This window comes from Hippopotamus amphibius, chromosome 8 (genome assembly GCF_030028045.1).
Source record: "Hippopotamus amphibius kiboko isolate mHipAmp2 chromosome 8, mHipAmp2.hap2, whole genome shotgun sequence".
In the NCBI taxonomy this organism is placed as follows: Eukaryota; Metazoa; Chordata; class Mammalia; order Artiodactyla; family Hippopotamidae; genus Hippopotamus; species Hippopotamus amphibius.
Genome location: NC_080193.1, coordinates 137,652,008 through 137,671,444, shown reverse-complemented (window position 1 = coordinate 137,671,444; position 19,437 = coordinate 137,652,008). Strand labels below are relative to the sequence as shown.

The following is a 19,437-nucleotide window of genomic DNA, read 5'->3' as shown; positions in this document are numbered from 1 at the left end:
TGTTATTATATAGAAGTGTCCTATCATTAGATACCTGGTCAGTAATAATCATGCAATTAGTTACACATATCATATCCCAAAGCAAAACACATAATATCATTGGGATATCAAGAAGCAATTTATCAGTTCAACACATTTAGGAAGAGAAAATGAATTTAAATATAGTACTTGGGACTTCCTAGGTGGCGCAGTGGTTAAGAATCTGCCTGCCAATGCAGAGGACACGGATTCAAGCCCTGCCTCAGGAAGATACCACTTGCTGTGGAGCAACTAAGCCAGTGAGCCACAACTATTGAGCCTGTGCTCTAGAGCCTGTGAGCCACAGCTATTGAGCCCATGTGCCACAGCTACTGAAGCCCACGCTCCTAGAGCCCGTGCTCCACAAGAGAAGCCACCACAATGAGGAGCCCACGCACCACAATGAAGAGCAGCCCCTGCTTGCAGCAACTAGAGAAAGCCTGTGTGTAGCAACTAAGACCCAACACAGCCAATAAAAAAATAAATCCAATAATTAAATAAATAAATAAATTTTAGAAAGAAAGAAAGAAAGAAAGAAAGAAAGAAAGAAAGAAAGAAAGGGAAGGAAGGAAGGAAGGAAGGAAGGAAGGAAAGAAGAAAGAAAGAAAGAAAGAAAGAAAGAAAGAAAGAAAGAAAGAAAGAAAGAAAGAAAGAAAGAAAGAAAGAAAGAAAGAAAGAAAGAAAGAAAGAAAGAAAGAAAAAGAAAGAAAGAAAAAGAAAGGGGAAGAAAGAAAGAAAGGAAGGGAGAAAGAAAGATAGAACTTCGTCTAGTAAATAAACGTCTTCTATCATAAAAGTAATCGTGTGTGTTTGTTCAATACTGTAATCCCAGTGTGTGGCACTTGCTAGACCCACCAGTAATACACTGGAATATTTATCAGTGAATGAATTATTTATGTGATTAGAGCGTAAAACCAAGCAGTCTCTGTCCCATAAGTCTTACGTGCCAAGATACTGAATTAATGTACCACATACTTTCAAAGGACTTTCCAAAGCAGGTGTAAAATTAAAAACAAAAACAAAAAACTAACCGTAACACTTAGTTCAAATATACAGTTGTCTTTAATGCTACTATATTATTGTAATCCGGTTCTACTTCCTTTGCTTCACAGGAACATACACTGAATTGTTTACCAACCATTTCTGACCACGCACATTTATTTCCACAGACAACAACATTAATTGGTCTTTTGAAGACAGCGCGACTCCTTCGTCTTGTGAGAGTGGCCCGAAAACTTGACCGCTATTCAGAATACGGAGCTGCTGTTCTCATGCTCTTGATGTGCATATTTGCCCTGATCGCTCACTGGCTGGCTTGCATCTGGTATGCCATTGGGAACGTAGAAAGGCCCTACCTGACTGACAAAATCGGATGGTTGGATTCCTTAGGACAACAAATTGGGAAACGTTACAATGACAGTGACTCAAGTTCTGGGCCATCTATTAAAGACAAATACGTCACAGCACTTTATTTTACCTTCAGCAGTTTAACCAGTGTAGGATTCGGGAATGTGTCTCCTAACACCAATTCGGAGAAAATCTTTTCAATTTGTGTCATGTTGATTGGCTGTAAGTAGATTTCTCTTTTGTTACCTATTAGGATAAAGTCATACTACAAAATCAATATCTAGGACATTTAGAATAAGTCAAAGAAAAAAACTTCTAGAAAATTGTAGCGATAATGGGATTAAGTATATGGGTACTCTATTCTATCAAATCTGATTCTCTCTGTGAAGGGGAGACACCAAAGATTTGTCATGACCTCAGGAAAATATGAGCATAAAACTGGAGGGATGTGGATCTTAGGATTCAGGAATTGGGACTTGCAGTTCACTTTTACTGATGTAAAAATTTATGTCTGTAATTTATTACTAATGGTTATTTTCCATTTCAAGCTGAGACCAGGTTAGAATGGGAAAGATTAGTTTATATTACATAAGTAGATATATAGAGATAGAGAGAGATATATATAGATATCACCCTACTTATTATAATGTAAGCTAATCTTTCATATATATATACATATGCATATGTGTGTATATATATATATATTTTTTTTTTTTTTTCCCTTTTTAATGACTAAAAATTCCCTTCCCTGGGACATCATGCCAAGGACCTAAGTGATTGCCTTTTACCTTGCAATGGTTAATGCTATTGAGCATCCTATATAAGGTACATTCTTCGGAATGAGAAAAAAAATTCTGTGCAAACTAAAGATGTTTTAACCTTAATTTTTTTTTTAAAAAATCACACCGTGGAACAACTAAAGATAACCTTGCTGATATCAGGCAGCAATTGACAAAAGCAACATGGATTTTTAAAGCTTGGAAAAGAGCATCATCCTTAGATTGCATGCAAATTTGAAAGTAGATCCAGAGAGTTAATTTTTAAGTGTTAACATATTGACTCATAAAAATGGGCTTAGACAAGCTTTATTTATGAAACTTAGATTCACCCAGTTTATTGTTCACTGTATTTAAAATTTACTTTTCATATATATGTCTTGGTGTTTTTATTTTAGTAAGATTGCATAGGCAAATAACGTAATATTTAAATAACTCAAGATATTCTACAGATTCAGGCTAAGTCTTACCACAAACACAAAGATAGAATTGCACTCAGAAGGAGATGGAAGTGGGGCCCACTGGAAAAAATAGAAAAATTCATTCCGGAGAGACTGAATCTTTTAGAACAAACACGGTCCCAACCACTCTGTGATTGCAACTGCTAGTACATACTTTATAGTGGTTATCAACTTTAGTGACATTGGTAACAAACAAGAAAAAAAGAAAAAAGTCAGTTTTTAATTATTTATACACCTGTATAGAAAAAAAAATATGCATATATACTCTGTTTAAAGAAAACAGAATTTGCGTCTTAAAACTTAGAATTTGCAAGGAAGAATTTTTTAAGTGCACTGAAGTTTAACGTGTTCAACACTTAGGAATCCTTAGCGCTTGTGAGGAATAAGTGAAGTACATAGTACTGTTTATCATGTGAATTATTTTAAATTAAAGAGAACTCAATTCTTTGTTTGCTCTATACCCAATCTCTAATCCTTAAATCAGGAAATTATTAACAGTTTTTATTCTTCCTCTCTTCCTGTCTTTTTCCCTTCTCCCTCCCTCCCTCCCTCCCTTCCTTCCTTCCTTTCTGCCTTCTGTTTTAAATGTGGCACTAGGATATTTCTATTGCTTACTTAGGAAGAATATTTGTTTCCTGCAGATGAATTCCATTTTTTAAGAAAAGAGAAAAACACTCTAGTTAATTGGATAGACTATGATACATCCATATTCCACATAATATCTTTTATTTGAATAACAGACTTGCTTCTACAAAATTTAATCAAAATAGGATTATGTAAAGCTTAGTGTCACACAGGAAAAAGTTTATAGATATTCCTAGAGAATTCTAACATGAGCTATTATGCCATAAAAGGTAAAATAAGACTAGAAACTTAGCAACAATAAGCATGCCTTGAAATTTTCGTAGCTATTTGATGTGTATATCTACACATGATATTTACATTTAGATACAACTATATTAGAAAATGATTTCGTTTTCTGTATTTGGTTATATTTTTATACTAAGTACATACGCCTCAGTTGTATGAGTGGCTTGATTTAAACCTAAAAATAGAATATAATATCCAAAATATAATGTAAAATATTGTATATATACTACTGCAAATTAAAGTGGATATAGTCTATTTATCAAGTTGAGCTCTTATTGTCCCTAAGCTTCTTTAAAACTAATTTTCATTCTAAAATAAAAATTTGAAGCCAAGTTGTAGAAAACAAAGCAATCTACAATCCCTCTTACAGCAATATAATTCAAGGAAACTAAAAATTAAACATTAAAAGCTATCATCTAATTAAATTCAAATAACTCAATTACCTATAGATACATTTTTAAAAGCTTCTATTTGCAAAGACAGTCAGAATTGTGCTGCTAAATGCATGCAGAGAACAGTAACCAGAGAATTCTTTTTACCATATGCACAATTCAGGATGAAAAATAAGGAAAAATGTAAGCAGCCACTAAATAAGTGTGAATATAAGTTATGCTCATGTATCTATACCTATGTGTTCTAACATATAACAAGTTTATATCTTTGTTCAAATATTATAAATATAATATATACATTTAATTTTAAAAACATGGAAGTCAGTATATAAAGGCAAATGTACTTCATCTCTGACCTGCCTGACAAACATCTTGGATGAATTTCTTGTTTTTATAACATGTAAAAAAAAGTTACTTGATTGCTTTATTAAACCTTTAGCTATAATGGAGTAACTTAAACCTCACCATACCCCTATAATTTATTTTTAAATAACAGAAAACTGAACAAACATATAGGCATTTGGATTTCATCAAAATTAGTAACTTCAACTTTTCAAAGGACACTGTTAAGAAAAGGAACAGGCAAGTGATAGACTGAAAGAAAGTATTCTCAATACTTAGATCTAAAAAAGGACTCATTCAGAATATATCAAGAATTCTTACAACTTCATAATAAGAAGATAACAGTTTAAAAATGAGCAAAGTTTTAAACAGACACTTCACAAAAGAAGATATGTGAATGGCCAATAAATACACGAAAAGATGTTATTAGTCATCAGGGAAATGCAATTAAAACTCTACGATGCTTAAAATAAGGCAATAGCAAATGTTGGAAAGGTTGTAGAACTGATATTCTCATATACTGCTGGTAGGAGTGTAAAATCACACCAAATTTGGGAAATAGTTTGGCAGTTCCTTATGAAGTTAGACATACCACACAGATCAGCAATTCTATTCCTAGATGTTTCAAAGGGAAACAAAAATATATGCCCACACAAAGACTTGTACACAAATGTTCACAGCAGCTTTGTTCATAATAGCCAGAAACTAGAAATAGTGAGATTTCAACAGAAGAGATAAAGAGCAAATTACTGATACGTACAAAACAGAATTAATTTCGAAAACAGTATGCTGAGCAAAAAAAGTCAGACACAAGTGCATATGTACACTACGAGTCTATTTACATGAAATTCTAGGAAATGCAGACGAATATGTGATGACATAAAGGAGTTCAGCGGTTGTCCAGGGTCAACCTAGAAACGAGCAGGCAGGCAGCCAAGGGACACAGAGGAATCCTGGGGATGATGAAAATGTTATATATCTTGATCGTGTTAACAGGGGTTTACACATTTGTCAACTAACTGAGCTGTACGATTAAAACAGATTCATTTTGTTATATCTAAATTATACATCTCTAAAATTTATTTTTTTAAGTTGCAATTTTTTCAAGTTTGTATACTAGGTAGAAAAGCAAGTGTATTTATTCTATCAGCATGTTTCAGCTATTAACGAATGCTCTTAAATTCAGTAGTCTTTTGAGCATCTCAGATTTTGAGTGTGGTTTGAGTGCTGAAGTTTTAAATTAGACTTGTTTTATTTTTACAATACTTCAACATAAAGCAAACCATTTTGGTGAAGGAAGAATTTTCTATTAAGGAAGGCTAAACAAAATATTGAGTTGAGAGAAATGCCTGTATAGTTTGCCAACTTGCTTTTGATTCATATTTGATGCCAGTTGATGGGCATTAACTAAATAATGTACACAGAATATAATCATTTTGTGCTTTTCCTTTGCTTACAGACTTTAGCTCCACTTGCTTCCTAAAAAATATTTTTAAAAAAGTATGCCTTCGTTATGATTTAAAAAGCCATTAGCATAGAATTTCCTTAGAGAAATACATGCTATTAATGTACTGAACTATGTACTTATAATCTAGATTTTTGCCATTCTGTCAATGAGTGGAAATACCCGTTCACGATCCAAATGAATGTTTGGTTCATTTTTACGGCAGTATGGAGATAAAACCACAGTATTTATTTAAAACAAAATAAGAATGTTCTCCCTGACTCTTCTTTGGGTAATTATGTGGTTTAAGTAAAATAACTAGCATTGATTATGTGCCTTCTAATTAAATCAAGTGAACTTAATCTGTATTAACTAAACTATTTCCTGAGAACATGATAGGTATTTTGGACACATAACAGTAGGCATAAATATTTCCAACACTAAAATCAGGCAGAGTAAAATATATTTTCCACGTGAAGCTCCTTGAATCACAGGAATGCATTTCAGGCAAGTATTGCTAACTCCTTTCTTAATCAACTATTTATTTACTCAAATTAGGCCCGAGCTTCTTTTTTTCTGTGGAAGATACAACCTGAACAGCTTGTCTACCTTAGTGAGAATTACTCTTTCACAAAACCCAATTAAGCCTCACTATAGATGTCCCCAATTTTCATCCCTTTAAAGAGATAAAAATAAAGGGCAGTCCCTTTGTCTGGGACCTTCTACTACTTGGGATATCTATGGTAAACAAGAACCATGCTAACCAAGAGACAAAAATAAGATGGAAAAGAAAACAAATGACCAAGAAGATAAGTCATTTTAAAACACAGACTGAATCTAGCCAAAATCTACTTTAAAAATGATTAAGTGCTTTATATAGGTAATAATTTGTAAGACGTGTTGGGAGAAAAAAATATGTTGGTTGAATATTGTTGAAACAAACACTTCAAGGAGTATTTTTTTTCCCCACCTGCTTGGTACATGGCACTTCCAGTGCCTTAAACGTGTATTACCTCCTCCCTGTGTCTGACACATGCTCCAAGGTCAAGGTATAGGCCATGTATCATCATGTGACTTTCTGTACAGAATATAGACTTTTTTAGGATTACTAGAAACTAAATACATATATGAAAAGAAAGACAAGATGCTTAAAAAGCTTATTGTTAAATCATAAACATTTAGCCCAGGAAGCTTTAAAAAGGACATCCTGAGGATTGGATGTTAGTTTTTTTACTTCCCATAGATGAAAGAACAAAAAGGTATTCTATTTTTCTCTACAAAAATAAAACTGTATTCTCATAATCTAAGCCAAAGATATCTGTTTTTCATATAGAAATACTATTAAAATGAATTTTAATAGATTAAAAATTATATACAAATAAACACTCTTAGGAAACTATGAGTTCCTTAAAACAATTTATTATTCCTTAGCAAATCAAAAATATTCTAAGTAATCTTAAATTTTATGGTAAATTTTTAGTATTACAAGGGTAGGTTTGAGGCTGAGGTAGAGTTGTCACAATTTAAAAATTAACATTTTTGCTCCACTTCCAGAAAACAGGTCTGTGGTAACCACATGACATACCTTATTACATTACAAACAAAATGTTAATCGTAAACACGTTTTATCTCTAGTCAATAATCTAGGTTGGTTACAGATTGATATTATTAACAGTCTGAGTTTTTACTTTAATATATATAGAAACCATGGTGAATTTGTATATTTTTCCTCTCCAGATTTACCATCAGAATTATAAATTTTACAACAGTATTGACTTAACTTCTTTACTCCCCTAGGGCCAGTGGTAAACCCTCACAAATGGATTGAGATAATAAAAAATCTACACATTTGAGATTCTTACAAGATGTAATGTCCCCAAGCGCAGTCTTTCCCCCATAACTTTGTTTTTTATCCAATCCAGCACTAATGTATGCAAGCATTTTTGGGAACGTATCTGCAATTATCCAAAGACTATACTCGGGAACTGCCAGGTACCATATGCAGATGCTGCGAGTAAAAGAGTTCATTCGCTTTCACCAAATCCCCAACCCTCTGAGGCAACGGCTTGAAGAATATTTCCAGCATGCATGGACTTACACCAATGGCATTGACATGAACATGGTATGTATTTCTGTTTTCCAAAACTGAAGCCCCTCAGGCATTATAGCTACAGCCAAAATGGAAAAGCCAATCTCACCAGCTTTGAACCCCTTGCTTTTGTTTCCCTCTCTCGGATGTTTATTTTCTCCCCTGGAGATAGTCTTTCATTCTCAATTCATGGCATTGCATGGTGCTATATCTAGTTATACTGTGTGGCGTAGGCATTATAACATGATGCAAACTGATATAACTGTGTGTAGTAGAGCTCCCACTTCTGGTCAGGGAGAGCAATGCTAAGTTGGGACTTAGGCTTTCACCACATGGCCTGGCTGCCAGCAACGCCCCCCCCCCCCAAAAAAAATAGGTGGACCCATGTGCATTAAGATGTTACCAGTAAACCATAATAACGATAATGCCCCCAAACAGAAATATTTTTTAAAAATAGGACATTTTGAGGATTTGTGGGAGAGGTTAAGGAGCTTCAGTATACCATAAACACTCTATAATAGGAAGTTTCATGTTTCTGTTAAGGACAATTTTTCTATATTTTAATCAGTTAACTGTGTGCCCTTTTACTGTACCTGGTTTAATGCATTTTTCCTTTCAAGGGGGAAATGTGGATTCCTTCATACCTCTTAAGCAAATTCAACATCAACAATCACTTTTCATAACCCTTCCCTCCTCTATCAATGCTCAAAAATCAATACAACTAATAAGATTAACTGATCCAAAGAGCTCCTTTTATTATTAGGAGAATTACATACATCTTTTTGACCTAGCTTTTTGGCTATAGAGATTGATTACTAAAGATAAATTGTATGATAAATATGAACTCTATGGCATATCATAGACTTATTAAAGAAAGATTAGAATTATGGTGTCTTCCCGTCTAGCTACTCTTCCATTGGGCAAGGATCCTGTTTCTAAGAATTCTTCAGAAACTAAAATTATTCACATTTAATGACATCAGCAGCACAATACAATTTTTGCATACATGAGCCTGTGCAATTTAGATTGACATTTTTTTTTATTTGACCAGCAATATCCTAACAAAAAAAGCAAAGGTTCGAAATTAGCAGTTAAGGTGAAGAAAGCATTGCAAACATTGCCCAGTTTGAAAGATATAGTTATATATGATAAGTTTATCACAGCTGTGCATGATTTATTTGACTAAGAAGTAAGGGCATGCCATTATAAGAAAATTAATTTGAAGAGCTAACCAATCAGCACATTTCATACAAAGTCATAACTGAATTCCATAAGTTATTTCTAATTATCCCAAAGTTACTTGTGAAAATTCACTTGATAAAGTGATCTCACCAAGGTAACACTTTAATCTCATAAGGAAGTACCTACAAATTGGTCACTTTTATGTATTTCCATCCATTTTATTGCTTAATGAAGATATCAGCATTCAGAAACTTTTGGGGATTCTCTAATGCTGGGTCGGCTGAAACAGTGTCAAGAGTTTTTAATCAAAACACAGGTCACTCAATTTTGTTGTTCCATACTGCCAGATTATTTCAATAACAGTAGTAAAATAGTTATTTACTTTACTTCCCCTCTCCATATAACTCTAGTTTTGTGACCATTTTTTTTTTTGTGATAACGTCTATTTTGTGAAAACTATTTACCTTTCATTGTTTGACTCTATTACCTATGACTATGGTTTATATACCACTTGCCTATTTACAATGTACTTATGAAAGATTTATCTCTTTCCTGTCTGCTTCACACCTTAACACATGGAATCACAACACCCACCGGTAAGAACAGGAGGTATTTATATCCAATTTAATTCTCGTGTAAATTGTGGAGAACACCCTTGTTATCTGTCAGGTTTAGAGCTTGTTAAATGATTTCCAATGTTAGTTCTGATCTTTTTTTGCATGATGTAGCAGAGGAAATACAAAGCAAGAAACTGGGGAAGATAACCTGGAAGAGGCCAAGTACAGAATAGAAATCCTTAACTTTAACAACGACTTGACCTCTAATAATATTTATGTAGAGTTTCCCCCTCCCCACAAAAAGTCACTTATCTGCCCCGTCCTCCACTCTGGTAAAGGTTATGGGTATACGGTTTGCATTAGATAATTGTCATAAAGAAAATGTCATTCTTTTTCATCAGCCTCTATTTTCATGATGTAGGTGCTTTTCTTTCCCTTCATCTGCATGCCTGTATTACATGATCCTGGAGTGTGTGAGCTCTAAACCATGTGCCACTGAGTCTTGCATGTGGTTTTGAGAGTTTGACTTTGCACGAACTTCTTGTTTGTACACAGTGTCTACATTTCTCATCTTGTGACTGCAATGTGAGTAAAAAAATCAAAGTGCAACATAACTCTGAAAACTCAGCAAATGGAAGATGCTTGCTAATTAAGCACAACCTGCGAAAGAAAGTTGATTAGTAAAAAGCAACTGTACTCTTAGACTATTGAGAGGTTAAAAAAAAAAAAAACCTAAGTGGGTTTTTTTTATACCTCTAACACCATATTGTTAAATCCCTGTGTCTTGTTAGTTTATTGTTTAAATTGTAATTTAATAACAATTTAAAGTGATTTAATTTTATGTATTTTGATACATAAAAGTACATCAAACTGTTGTATTTTACATCAGCATTCCATGTTATTTCATTTAAGTATAACCTTAAATATAATTTCTCATGAAACATTTCAGGTCATATTTGCTGTTTAACCATGTCTAAATGAAGTACAAGATGTTTAGTCACACTCTATTAATTGACTGAAAATTATTTTTCATAATCCAAAACAATTTGATTCCATAATAGATCACAAAACATAAGAAAGAATTGACCTGAAACATGTAGCCATATTGCTTATTTCCTGAATCTTTTGCTTTGTGTGAAACAGCTATTGCCAGAATGTTCCAGAACCAAAAGCATTCTGGAAACACTTATGGGCTTCCTTTCAGTTGAACCAAATTGTTCAGATTGCAAAAGGAAAGGGGTCAGGATAACGAAGCTAGTGAAGGAAAAGTGTTCTTTTGTATATTACCTCAGGCTTAGGAAGAGTAAAAATTAGCTCAAAAATGCCCATAGGTCAAGTCTGGAAAGTCCTTTCCCTTCTGCAATATTTTCTCAGATTAGGACCGAAGGCGTCTCAATGAATTTCCCCAATTCAAAGCTGTCTTATAACCCAGCCTGAAACTTTCAGACATTATCTAACATTGACTTTAGTAACAACAGTGCCAAAAACTGAAAATCACCTTCCATGTCATTGTAAAATCGAGCCATGCACAAAAAGGAGCAGGGCTTGAATGAATAAGGACAGCAATAACCGTGGTCTATCCATCATTCTGGATGGAGAGAAATCAATCATTTATGACAGAAACCATTCCATAATTTAACATTATATTTGCATGGAAGAAAAGCCTTTATGAATATTCAATGAAAAATGTTATTCCTTACCTAAAATTGCCCCCCACCCCAGTAATGCCTGAGTAATAGAAAAAAAATATCGAATAGGAATTCAGAATACCCAACTACTAGCTCTCAGTGTGCCACTAATCTTGGGCAAGTCACTTAACCTCTCTGCAATTTCATTACGCATGTCATTTTCAAATATTTTTAAAGCAGCAAAACTGCACTTGCCAAATGTATAAAACCATTATTATGGGAGTTTTTCTGCTTGAGGATGGAGAGTCTAACCTATCTGCTGCCCACTCTCTTGCTCCCTCTGAGTCTCCTTTATGGAATGTTTGCTTCTACATCGAGTATTATTCAAAAACCACTCGACTAAGTGAGTGGTGGTATTGTAGATGGCAGAGAACCCAAGGGGACTATTTTGGGTAAAGACAAGAACAGGAGTAGAAGCACATATCTGGCACATCCAAGGCAAAATTAAGGCAGGTAATCCAGAAACAACTTTATTAGGAAGAAAGGGGAACACCTGAGTATTTTTTTAGTCTAGGGCATAAATGGAGAAAAATTTGAGAAGCAGATGAAGAAAGGAGTTGGAATAAGAATCTAGAAAGGGGAATAAATTCTTCAGCAGGGCAGATAGGCAAGGTTTCTTTAAAGACAGGCAAGGGAGAAAAGAAAAATGGCAAAGCACTTGTTCTGAGGAATAAAGGAGAAGACTCAATGGCATTTGTATTACATGGTCTGGTCTCCTTGGTCAGGCAGAGATTCAACAAATTCCTCAGAAAGGAGGAGGTGTAGAGTAGGAGAAAGATTGAACAACGGAGAATTTTTAGACATTTCGATCAAAAGTCAACCCAGTAGGCTAAAATTGCTTAGAATCACAGTGGGACTCTGGGGGACAAAACACACACTTATAATGGAGCCAGCAAACAAAGCCGGTCAAAATGGAAAAGAAAATACTGAAGACATACTGTTTCCTAGAAATTCCTACTTCTTGGGGCTGATGTGATTTCTAAGGAGCATTTTAATAAAAATCTGATTTCCTTTCCTTCCATGAGCTCTTTTCCTGCTCCTCTGTTATCTGCTAACTCTAACTACTAACCTTAATTACCACTACTAACTGCTTACTACCACTACTAACTACTGTCTATTTAACTAGTAACTACTAACACTAACCTGCATCTACAATCTAACTCTACTCCATGAAAAACTTTGTTGCACCCATTCTCTACACTTATTTAAATAACTTCATCTGTGCCAAACCTTCACATTCAAATACATTCCACTCATGTCCTGTTTTGATACACCATAGTGAAATGTAATTTTGAGCTCTTTCAGTTTTATCCAATTCAGCATCTCAGATAAAACAATCCTTGTGACATAAACCCCATAGGAAGCATAAAGTCAAATTTACAAAATAGCTTAGCTTGTCTCCACCATAACATTTTCCTCCCCCGTTACCTTTTGCTAATCATCCTTTATTAGATCACTGAAATTGATAAATACAGTCAATGAAAAACCTTTGACTGGTTCCTCATAGAGCTACAATAAAATGACTACAAATATGATGCCCTTCATGTCTGACTATCCCTCCAATGGGCAGGGACCCTGTTTCCAAGAATTCTTCAGAAAATAAAATCACTCATGTTTAAAGATATCAACAGCATAATACAATTTTTGCATAGGTGATCCTACAATTTAGATTGATGTTTTTTTATTTGACCAGTAATAGTTGAACAAAAAAGCATCTGGTCAAAATTAGCAGTCAAGGTACAGAAAACATTACAAACATTGCCTAATTTGAAAGACACACGTCCCTTCTCTACACTTAGGTCAAAACAGCCTAACAAGTAAATCCACACATTTAGAAAGGGAGGATGAAGACTGGCAAAAACCTGCATTTAAATGATAATGACCCTTAGGATTGGTGGCATCTTTTAGTTTTCTGTAAAGAAACACGTAGTTACCATTAAGGAGTTGAATTGAAGTAATAACTGTCTACAATGCACCTGAAAAGATGTTTTCATTTCCATGCTGATTAGCTGACAGGAATTGCCTAGCTCTGCAAAAACTGGATAGGTAGTAAAATTTTGCATTAGCAAGAAATCTACTGTTAACCCACATCCTTGCCAACATAGCCAGAGCCTGAACCACAGGTGCTTAAGAAGGAGCAAGTCACATGTCCTTCCTATTTTTCCCCAAGGCTATCTATCCTAAAGTCTCAAAAATGCCACAGAGAACAATAAATACCATCTGGAGCCCCCTGACATGAACAATATCAAGCTTAAGACAAGCATCTGGTATTTTCAGATTATAGACGGTATATTCTCCATCATGTTTCACAATTGATGATGGTCACTTGAGCCTGGTCGCCAACCATCATCAAGAAAGACTTATTTATGTCTGACTCCATGCTGCTTTAATGCAAAACAAGTTCATCAACAGTGGGATCTGATCTTTAACTGTTCCTTAGTCAAGAGAAATAATGACATCATGGTCTAGGGCTTTACACATGAAAAACAATCATTGCAGAAAAACCACGCTGAGGCAATGAACACACTTCTGTGCTTAAGTTTCTCCATTTGTTAAAAATGTTCCTCTTACAGTGGTAGGAAGGTGGAAATGATGTCTCAAGTTGTTTTACAAATTTTAAAAATTATGGTACTATTCAAACAGGACTCGAGTGCAGTTTCTTATGCTGAAGAGTGCAACGTGTTTCCAAATACTTTCTTTGGAGTAGTAGGAGCACAGGAGTAATTCAAGCTCAGTTCAGTTTAGGGTCAATTAATATTCAACACAGGTTTAGCCAAAAATAAAAAATAGAGACATCAATGTTCACTTTTAAAGTATTCTTTGGAAATATAAATTTAGGTTCATTAAATTGAAATATTAGAGGAACTCAGCACTTATCAAACCTAATGGAATCAAACCATCCACAATTTCTCCCAAAATAAAAGTTCAATATTTACTTTAGTGAAAGAATTTTCTGAGACATTACCAATAGCCTGAGGATTTATATTGAAAGTGGATATACAAAGTTCCAACCAACATAACAGATTTTTTAAAATCATTTTTTAAAGGTGAAAATAAGCACAAGTAGTTCATCTAATCCAATTGCTCATATACCCTTAAGGCAGCAGACTCAGGAAAATTACGTATATTTTAATTGTTTTTCTTGGTTTAGACATATTGCTATCCATGGAGATAAGCGGATGGAAAAACATACATAAGCATGCCTCTTTCGTGCCAGATATTGCTAAAGAACCTATTTTAGTTGCATTTTGGGCCCCTGTTAGTCGTGTGGGCTACCCCAGCAGAACTCTATACTCAATTTAGGGACCATCTGTTAAGAATCTTCCTCACTTGGGGTCCAGCCCCTCATGTAGTTCATTTTAACACTCTGGAGCCATGTTAGGTCATTTACGTATGTGCTGTAGATCATCTTTCCCACTCCACTGGTTCTCTCCTTAGATCAGAATGCTCTACAATATACACAGAACTGAAACATATCAGCAGTTAGAAACACCTACCATAGTGGAGGGGAAAACCAAAGACTCACTCCATACAAGTGTAATTACTGAATCATAGAGGTCCATGTCTAGCTGTTATCTAGTTTTGACTGTTATCTAGTTTTGACTGTGAGTCACGATGTGTGGACACTGGGAACGTAGGGTCTTCATAGCATTTTCTAAGGTGGGAGCTTTGGCCCAGATTCTAACTCTGATTTTGACTGTGTTACCTAAGAGCTGTGCTGAAGTAGGTAACACCAGCACTGAGGTCTGAGTGCTTTATTATAATAAAGTAAGAATGGTTAATCAAGATGTTTCTTCTGTGAATTACCTATTCATAACATTTTGGCATAGTTTTGGGGTTACCTTTTTCTTGTCATTTTTTAAGAAGTCTTCATAATTTATAAACAAATAGTTCATTGATGGTTTATCTGCCATCTATATTGCAATTTATTCCTAATCTCTTTTCAGTATACTAGTTTTGTTTAGGATATCTTTTGGATTTTAAAGTTTTTTTGTTTTTTAATATCATCCAATTAGTCAACTTCTCTTGTATGGCTCAGATATCCCGTCCTGTTTTACCAAGTTCCCACTAAACCTATGGATTATACAAGTAGTTTCCTAGGTTTTAAGTTTTGTTGTAAGATTAGAAACAAAATTCTGAATCCGTTTGAAATGTAGTTTTGTAAACTTTCTTCACATGAATAGAAGATAGTACTTTTTCTATTGATTTTAAATACCACCTGATTTACACATTAAATTATTAGATATAATTGGAATACATATATTTACTCCCAAATTGGCTCTATTTGTCCATTCCTATGGCAATAGAAAAATGATTTATACTTAGTGGCTTGATACCATACTTTAATATCTGACAAGGTAGCTCAACTCTTACTAATCTTGTTTTTCTCATTTTGGGGAGTGTTTCTGTGTATTTATTCTTCCATATAAAATATATGACTATTTTAATTCAGTTACAACAAACTCCACGTTGGACTTTTGAGATAACCCAAAGATGAGATTGTCAAATCTGGCACACAAAAATCAGAACTGATAACCAATATTAAAATTTACTAATAATTTCAAGAATATATGTAATCATGAGGCATAAGCAAGGCATGGAGATCCTTCTTTGCATATTTGTATGTGTTCTGTCTCAGATTCAACACAGGAGGTCCCTAAACCATGTATGTGATGATATAACACTTAAGCAGAATGACCCTCTTTTTGTCATCAAACATGCACATTTTGTAGTTGGAAGTTACATAGCTTACATGACATTTTCCAGAAACTCATGTCCAATAAATCTACCGATGAAAGGCTTGTTTACCATAAGCGATTTAAACTGGATGCATCCGGCCAAAAACATTGCATAGTAGGAGCTGCTGCACATCCTTCGTGCGCTTGCCAGGAGCAGGTCACTAATCTTTGTCATTTGCTGGTCTCTTTTCTTTCCAGATATTCCTTGGGAAGAGGATCTTAAGCCTGTTGTTAACCCTTCCCTTTCTATGAATTTTATACTAATTTTTATGTAATATTGAAATTTCAATATTAAATTGTCATCTTTGCTGCACATTTAAATCATCTGAAATATGTTATACAAATTTTAGTGCTTCAGACCCATCCTACAACGATTAAACCAGAATTGCTTATAGCTAAGTCAGAGCATCAGTATTTTTACATCTATTCTAACAGCCAGGATTGAGAGCCACTGATTTATATCCTAAAAATTACGTCTCCTTCAGTAAGATTTTATAATGTTCTTCTTAGAAATTCTTAACTTTGTTATTAAATACATTCTTAAATTTATATAGCTTAGTCAAACAAATGAAATATATTGTATTAGGCGTTTCCATTTTTACCTTATAGATAATATGTAGTTAATCTTCTTTATAGCCAGCTTAACAACCTATCTACCTCATTCTTATTGGACTTTAGTTTGTTTTAACTTGATTTGGGCTGGTTTGATTTGATTTGGTTTGGGGAGTAGCGGGGAGGTCCTTGAGGATTTGCTCTTGGATGTTCTAGGTATGCAATCATATCAGCAACAAAAAGAGATACATTCATTTTCTTTTTTAAAAATACTATTTAGGGACTTCCTATGTGGCGCAGTGGTAAAGAATCCGCCTGCCAATGCAGGGGACACGGGTTCGAGCCCTGCCCTGGGAAGATTCCACATGCCACGGAGCAACGAAGCCCATGCGCCACAAAAAAAAAAAAAAAAAAAAAAAAATACTATTTAGTTTCTTTATTAATTCGCTAGATTCTCCAAAACAATTTTGAAGAGTAATAGCTGACTTTTTTGGAAAATAGCTTCACCATTAAAACTAATACTTTAAAAATATCCTGGCATTCTTGAAATAAATCTTACCTGGTCACAGATTTTTCAATACTTTGTTGATTTTGTTAGCTAGTAAATTATTTAGAGTTTTGTATCTATTTTATAGTGATATTGGTCTACAGTTGTAAGCTCTTTAAATGTTAGAAAGAAAAATCATCTGTTAAACCACGTGGTCCTGGTGGTTTTAATAGCAGTTCTTTAATCACCATTCCAACTCTACTATGGTAATTGTTTATTATATTTCTTTCTTGGTCAATATTGGTAAACCATATTTTGTGAAAAATTCATCCATTTCATCTAGGCTTTCAAAGTTGTTACAAAATTGCTTGTAGGATTCTCTTTGAACTCATTTACTCAGTCTTTTCTGTACCAGTAGGTACATCTGCCTTATCATTGCTGAATTTGTGCGTTTTTGTTCCTCTTTTCTTTAGCGTGCTTTTGAAAGATTCGTGTATTTCACTGGATTTTTTTCAAAGAAATAGCCTTTGGATTAATTCTTGCTACTATTCTTTTCATTTTCAATATGTGTCTTCATTACTCTTTATTATTTGTTTATATTGTCCTATTGTTCTTAACATTTGTTTTAAGGGTTTTTTTTAATTGAGTCCTTCCTTCTGTAATAACTAAGATGTTAAGACTATATATTTTCCTTTCAATGCAAGTTTTTCTGTAGTTCCATGGGGTTTGATATGAACTGTTCTCCTATTGCTTTCTAAATTATTTCTTTTTTGATCCAAAGCTTATCATAAAGTGTGCTGGTTTTCATGCTGATTTTTTAGTCACTTTTTAATAATTTTTTCTCATTTTTTGGATTACAGTCAGAGTTAATGGACTGTATAAACATTTCTACTTTTAAAAATGTTTAAGCACCCACACCTAGTGCAAAAGCGATCTATGATTACATTTGTTTAAAATGACTCACCTTTATAAAGGTTTTCCAAAGCATTTAGCTTTATTTTCGTGGGGATGGGGAGACCCTGCTCTCTTTCTTTACACATACTTATTTCATTCTTTTGTGTGTAGTACGATTGAATTACATAATTACATGAACAAGTACAGCTGACATAGATAAGTTTTGGAACATACACAGCTGGTTTGAAACTCAATTGGTAACAGTAGAAATGTGCAGGGACATGACAATAGGGAACATTCAGGGCATTGGGTAACAAGAATCAACACATTTTACAGAAGGGTGGAGGAAGAAAACTTCTACTATTTTGAGAGCTTCTGCTATTTTGCAAAAAGTTTTATAATTGCTGATACAGCCATAACTTTCCCTGGAAACAAGTGAATTGTTGTCTAGCCTTAATTTTTCTGAGGAACAAACACCCTAACTTGTATAAAAAGAAAATGGCATTTATGCTACATTTGTGTTCTTTGTTGCTTATTGATGAAAATCAATCAATAAAATGAGTGGCAAATATTCTGTATTTCACCACACTAGTAGCAACTTTTGAAATCCAATCTGATGAACAGCTATGGCAAGTCACAATAGTTGAAGGAATTCTGGACTAAGTTTGGAGTCTTAATTCTTCCACAACTAAGATCCTTAATGCAGGGGTCCCCAAACCCTGTACCTGGGACCAGTACCTGTCCGTGGCCTGTTAGGAATCAGCTGCACAGCGGGAGGTGAGCAATGGGCGAGTGAGTGAAACTTCCTCTGCCGCTCCCCATCACTCACATGACCGCCTCAACCATCCCCCAGCCCCGCCCCCACCCCATCCATCCCGAGTGACAAAAACGTTGGGGACTGCTGCTTTATTGCACTTATACATCACCTTTCACATGAAAAATGGGGGGATCACCATTCTATATTCCTTATATAAAGTTGATAAACCAAAACAAAATTTGATTCTAAAATATTATGCAAGATAAATTTTTCTGAAACATAAAACTAGATTCAAGTTCAAAATGGTATGTCAAATGTGAGTTGGTACTTACATCCTCTCTTCATCACCTGGCAGATTGCACCTCCTTTTCCTGTAAGCAAGCTCAGGTCATCTACAATCAATCTGTTTGTAAAAAAGTATTTGCAAAACATTCATTCATCCACTGTAATTATGTTCTCTTCATCTCCTCCTTCACTCCCTCTCTCAAGTAATTGGAAGGTTGAGGGGAATGTCCTGAAATTGCTTCTGAGGACGCACATCCCTCCTGTTACCTTTAGAAACCCTAGGGAGTTTCCAGATTTCCCATTGAGGCCTTATTTTAGAAATCCTAATGCATCCTTTTACCTCAGGCTTTTGCTAATTTACAAGGACTCCAGAGCTGGCGTAGCAAAAATATGTATGTAAAAGTAAGAAATCACCTCTGCCTACACATCCTCTCACCCACACTCCAACTCATCCTAGGCCCTGACTTAATTGGGATCAGGTTACAGTTGAGTGTCCTTCTGAAAGCAAAGGAACATCTCATAATTATGCTGTTAACTGGGGATGGGAACTGCAGGAG

At 34.6% G+C, this 19,437-nt stretch overlaps 1 protein-coding gene across 2 annotated transcripts in view; it reads left to right on the top strand.

Annotated features, from left to right (window-relative positions):
• KCNH7 (potassium voltage-gated channel subfamily H member 7) overlaps positions 1-19,437 on the top strand; it is a 442,627-nt gene that overhangs the window by 388,906 nt on the left and 34,284 nt on the right. The window contains exons 8-9 of one of the 2 annotated variants that reach the window (XM_057744784.1): positions 1,188-1,587; positions 7,573-7,772. In XM_057744784.1, coding sequence (XP_057600767.1) covers positions 1,188-1,587; positions 7,573-7,772 — 600 coding nt within the window. Of the gene's footprint in view, positions 1-1,187; positions 1,588-7,572; positions 7,800-19,437 lie in introns of those variants that run through there. The other variant, XM_057744785.1, reaches the window with a different exon arrangement.